This window comes from Austrofundulus limnaeus, unplaced genomic scaffold, assembly GCF_001266775.1.
Source record: "Austrofundulus limnaeus strain Quisiro unplaced genomic scaffold, Austrofundulus_limnaeus-1.0 Scaffold28, whole genome shotgun sequence".
In the NCBI taxonomy this organism is placed as follows: Eukaryota; Metazoa; Chordata; class Actinopteri; order Cyprinodontiformes; family Rivulidae; genus Austrofundulus; species Austrofundulus limnaeus.
The window spans coordinates 1,819,475-1,824,728 of NW_013952430.1; the positions used below are offsets into that span (position 1 = coordinate 1,819,475).

A 5,254-nucleotide genomic window follows, 5' to 3' on the forward strand; every position below is an offset into this window, starting at 1 on the left:
CACACACACACACACACACACACACACTCACCCTGGTCATTAATGGTTACCTGTGGGCAACAGTCATCAATGATGTGAGTGTAAACTAAGGTATTTAAATACTGAACCACATACCTACAAATTAAAAAAAGGTTACATTTTTTCAAAATAAAAGCCCAGGTGAAAGAAGAGTTTGTTTGATTTTTAAAAAAGGCTTATTATTTAACTGAAAATTTACAATAAAATAAAAAGACTGATCTGTGGATTTCAGGTATTATTTTATAATTATTATGAGGGTGTGTTGTCTGTTAAAAGCATTTAACACAAAACTTCTTTCTTCTGAGCTCTAGAAAAAAAAATTACATTGAAAAAATAATTACACCAATCACCAATAATATTATGACCACATGGCCAAAAAGGAGTAGGTCCCATTACAATATCTGGCCAGTCTGTCTGCTAATGTTTGAAGTTTGTGATTTGTGGGGTTGGGTTTCTGTGCATTGGATTTGCTCCTCACATATCCCATCTGATTATTATCAAGAGAACTGAAACTCTTTTTTTTTGTCTGTGATGCTGATGGTTCATATTGGGAAACATTGAGTATAGGACATGGGTTTTGGCTGTCCTGTTAAAATGTTTAGATAGGTGGCAATTGTCAAAATGTCATTAATACTGTATTAGACAGCAGGATATGCCACTGTAGCAATATGAGCAGACATTTTAACTGTTTGTGGTCATAATTATACTGTTGATCAGTGTAAAAAAAGAACATTTAGGGAGCAATTGAATCTACACACACATTGGGATGTGATCAAATTGCACCACTCATGCAGATCTCATTAATCTTTTCACACTCAAAAGAAGTAAAGTAGGATCAAACGTTTCCTCAGATTAAATGGCTCCCAGAGGAGTACACAGGCATTACACCTGACATGCGCTTTAGTCAAAAATAAAAATAAAAATAATTTCATTAAGACAGGTCCACAAACACTGCTGCCCAAATCTGAGATTTTAGAGGCATATCAGTCCGTGACATTATACCTAGGCCAGGTACAAATGTGTGTATCAAGGCTTAAAAAGCATCAAAACCTCATATTATGAGCAACAAGGCAAGCATTAAACACCTTTATGTGGTTGTGTTGCAGCATGCAGTTACCAAACAGCATGAAGAGGACAGAATCAAACAGAAAGGCATAGCCACCGCAGTACAGGTATAAGGACAGGTACGTAGATGCAGACGGTTGCAGTAACTTCTGTGCAGTTGGATTGTTTCTCAAACACCAAACTGACAGGAAGTGACCTCACTTAAGAACATCTACTCGAGAGACGCACGAGCATGACTGTACATGGTGGCTGAGACACACGGAACATTTAAAAATAAAGAAAACGCTCATTCGCACACAGGTTCTCCCTCTCGAGGTAGTCGCACGCACTCAGACGCACAAAACATGCACAGATGGACACACGTGTAGCACTGAGAACATGACAGGATCATGGAATGCAAAGGTGAAATGTGATGCAGGTGAATTAAACTCTGGTTTGGATAAACCTAACGCTATCCAAATTCAGCACCTCCATGCCTTTAATAAGTGCGAGGAGTTATCAAAACAAAATAAAGTGTTGCAGTGATGCTGGTTTATTCAATTCATTTGGACAAAACATGCTGTTGTATCAACCACTGCCTGCAGCAATGGAAAATAATCAGTCAGTGTATCTCAAGATTAAGAGCAACAGATGATTAGTGCTTTTAGGCACCACATCTGATCAGATGTATACATATACAGAGTCGTCACTGATTTTCAGACAAAGACCCCACAAAGTACTGCTCTGGCAATGATTTATAAAAAAAGAATAAAATAAGCAATGATTGCGATGTTTAGCTTCTCAGAGCCGACACACAAAAAGGGTTTAAACTGAGCAACACTGAAAAAGAACTGAATGTGAGAAAAAACAAAGTAAGCAAAGGGTCTGGTTAAAGACAGAACTGAAAAGATCAAATAAGAGGTAGATATGGAGAGGGTGAGTGTTTGGCCTTGGTACACCGACAACAGTAAAGACAAAGAAACATCACTTCTACGAACATGTCCAATTTATCTATCCTCTCTCTTTTCTCTCTTTCTCTGCCTGCAAAGAAGTTAGTGCATTAAGCACAAGGGACACCATAAAAAAGTCAGAAAAAAAGAGGCCTGTGAGATAGTGTTTGGAAAAAAATCCTTGGGGGAAACTCCCAAAGTCAGAGGCTTTAAAGTGGTGGAGATTGGGTGGAACTTTGGAAGTAAGATAAGGTAGAGGGCATACCGCTTTCGGCTTCTGCAAACAACAAGAAAAAATCTCAAATCAAACAGTTATCATCGACACAAAAGGAAGAGGATAATAACACTGTCGCTAACAATTCTCTCCAAAATCACTAGACATGCCAAGCATATGGTGCTCGTCCGAAGCTGAAGTCCTTTCACCTAAAAAGTGTTACAACTACTTAAAAAAAGAAGTATATTTATAAAAAAAATGGTTATCCTCTTACAAGACTCGCACAGAAAAACGTGTCAATAAATGAAAAGATCTGAAAGCATACTGGAAATGAAAACAAATCATTCAATTTTATGTAAGTAAAAAATCTGAAGAGAGGGGAAAAACAGATAAAAACATATATAATGTTAGGATTTTAACATTAATTGCATGTACTGATGTTCAAATGAGCACCCCTAAAACACAATTGGTCATGCAGCTTTGTCAGTACACAGAAAAAAAAGGACATTTGACACAGGCGAATGGGGAGGGGTGGGTGGGATTTGGCAGTTGAGAAAACAGAAAAGGTAGCACTTGGATTGCTACGGGTAATGGAGCCAACACTAATGTAGAGTTTGTGTCAATCATACAGACTGAACAGGGATGCTGCAGAATCAAGCTGAGGAGATAATATGAAATTTAAATGTGCAGCAATTTAATTAGTTTAGGAACAAAGCACAGCGAATGTTCGGGTCACCTCATTCTCTGCAGCCACGTTTCATCAGTTTATCCCTAACTTGCATTTTGTTTTTGTATATGCTAATTATGACTATGACATACTACATATTTATTATTGAGATAACACATGTTTATTACATACTTATTACACAGTTATTATGCAGTTATTACACTTTTTTAATAATCTGGATTTTTTTAAGTAATTAAATTAATGTTGCGGTGTGACTGAGGAATGCTTTAGATGTTGAAATCTAGTGGTCAGTTTAAAAAAATGATTAAAAACAATATTTTGTTAACCTACAAGGAATTAGAAGGAATTGGAGCAAAGGATAAAATTGTATAAGATTAAGTAAGAATTTAGTATGGTATTGCTTTAAAAATATATTTATATTTGAAATAAAACAAGATAAGGGTAGGACTAGATCAGCATTAGCTTAATCCACTTCCTTTTTAAATATTTTGTTTGGTTTTCTTTGACATATTTTTAAGTCTTGCTATATTGTTTTTTTTTTATTCATCTTTATTTTTTTTAGAAATTTTTCATACACATTTGAAATAAACTTTAAAATACAATGAAAATGTTTCGCAGGCCTTAGAATAAATATGTATCCTTTTAATTGGATTACTGGAATTAAGAATTACACTGATATGCTGAATTAAATACAGATAAAATACAATATGTTAAATTTATATAAAGTAATAAAAACAGATTATATTTCTAAGTTGTATTCTTAATCCATTATTTAACTATATCCTAAGTTTATAGCTGTAATTGTGAAACTTGTGTGCTACAACTGAAGTGTTCATCAGACTCTTTTCATAAAATCTGCAAAAAGTACTTAATGTGTTTTTTTTTCTTAAAAACTCCACTTGAAACAAACCCCTCTGCAGCTCAGCGATCGTTCAGTTATAACAGACATTACTCAAAGGAAGATTCACTTTACAAACCTGCTCTCTCTCTGCTCAGACTTAAATTCAATGGCAATGAGCAACAGCTTCAGCTTCACGTAGCACAGCCTGTAACCCAAACACAGATCATTAGAGAAGACAAGTACAAAAGCAGATGACTGCTGTTTTCAAACATTTCCGAATCCCCACAGACCCTCGTTTGTCTGACTCCATCACCATCCCATAATAATTCAGAAGTGGAGGGAAACTTACTCGCAGACAGTGGGGAAGGACAGGCCTACAAAGGCACTAGACAAGTACTCTGTGTACATCTCATTAGCCACTCCTTCAAGGTAATACTTTTGCCATGTGTCCTCTTCAATCTAACAAAAGAAAAAAAGCAGAAAAAGCATAGATTTGACAAATATGTGGATAAAAACAGCAAGGAGAAAATAAAGCTGCACTAAATCCCCTCCAGCAGCAGTCCAATGTGGTCTGCAGATGTTCTCCTGCAAAGCATCAGCTTGGTCATTATAAGCTGATCCATCATCTTTATGACATGAGAACAGCTCTTTGATAGAAGCAAGCACCTCAGTGTTTAGCCACAAAACGCTGAACAGATTCCACATGGGATGTCACTTTAAAATATGATTTGCCAGAATGACTGTAAACACAGTAATGGAAGTATTTGTCTGGAAAAAGAAGATGGCAAAATTCCCATGGAATGAACTGTCTGATAGATCTAGACCATCTGTCAGAAGATAACCTACAGCACAGTATTCACATATGTTAACCTCATCCTCAATAATGAAAAAAAACCAACAACGGTACAAACGTGAAACGTCAGAGTCTGTTCAGATGGACACATAATGCAAGTGAAACTGTCCCTTTAAGTTACCTCAATAAAGGACCTCATGGAGAAGAGATTGGCTAGCATCGTCGACAGGCCCTGGGCCAGACAACTCTGGGCAATGAAGCCTGCCTTCAGCTCCGCCAGGCAAATAGCATCATCGCCCTCTTTCCAGTTCCAGCTTGGAATGTTCAGCAGATGGGCCTTTGTTGCAAAGGATACAAAAAAGTCATTAAACAAGGGTAACTACACAGTTAGCAAACATTTCTTAAAGAAATGGTTCATGGAGTTTAAAAATAATTATATTATTAATCAAAAGCTTGAGCCAACAAATAGCAAGAAACGTTGCACTGGTTGGTTGGTAACACAGACGGCTACGCAGACTGCTCAATTAAAGTCAATATCCTGACCAAAAAATATGTAAAAACCCACTCGACATGTTGTGATTTTCTTAAATTATAACTTTTGAAAAAAATTTAAAAAATAATACAGGAGATAATCATTAGCTATTTAGCTCAGCTTGTAACTGTATTAAATTTATTTACAAAAAAATGTACAAATGAGGTGTATAAA

The 5,254-nt window shown here is 36.2% G+C and overlaps 1 protein-coding gene across 31 annotated transcripts in view; it reads right to left on the bottom strand.

Annotated features, from left to right (window-relative positions):
• kcnma1a (potassium large conductance calcium-activated channel, subfamily M, alpha member 1a) overlaps positions 1-5,254 on the bottom strand; it is a 178,949-nt gene that overhangs the window by 42,758 nt on the left and 130,937 nt on the right. For 22 of the 31 annotated variants that reach the window (XM_014005060.1, XM_014005059.1, XM_014005085.1 and 19 more), the window contains 4 exons: positions 4,730-4,885; positions 4,105-4,214; positions 3,892-3,960; positions 2,278-2,289 (listed from right to left, as the gene is read on the bottom strand). In XM_014005060.1, the coding sequence (XP_013860514.1) occupies positions 2,278-2,289; positions 3,892-3,960; positions 4,105-4,214; positions 4,730-4,885 (347 nt within the window). The remainder of the gene's footprint in view (positions 1-2,277; positions 2,290-3,891; positions 3,961-4,104; positions 4,215-4,729; positions 4,886-5,254) is intronic. The other 9 variants (XM_014005089.1, XM_014005087.1, XM_014005088.1 and 6 more) reach the window with 1 other exon arrangement.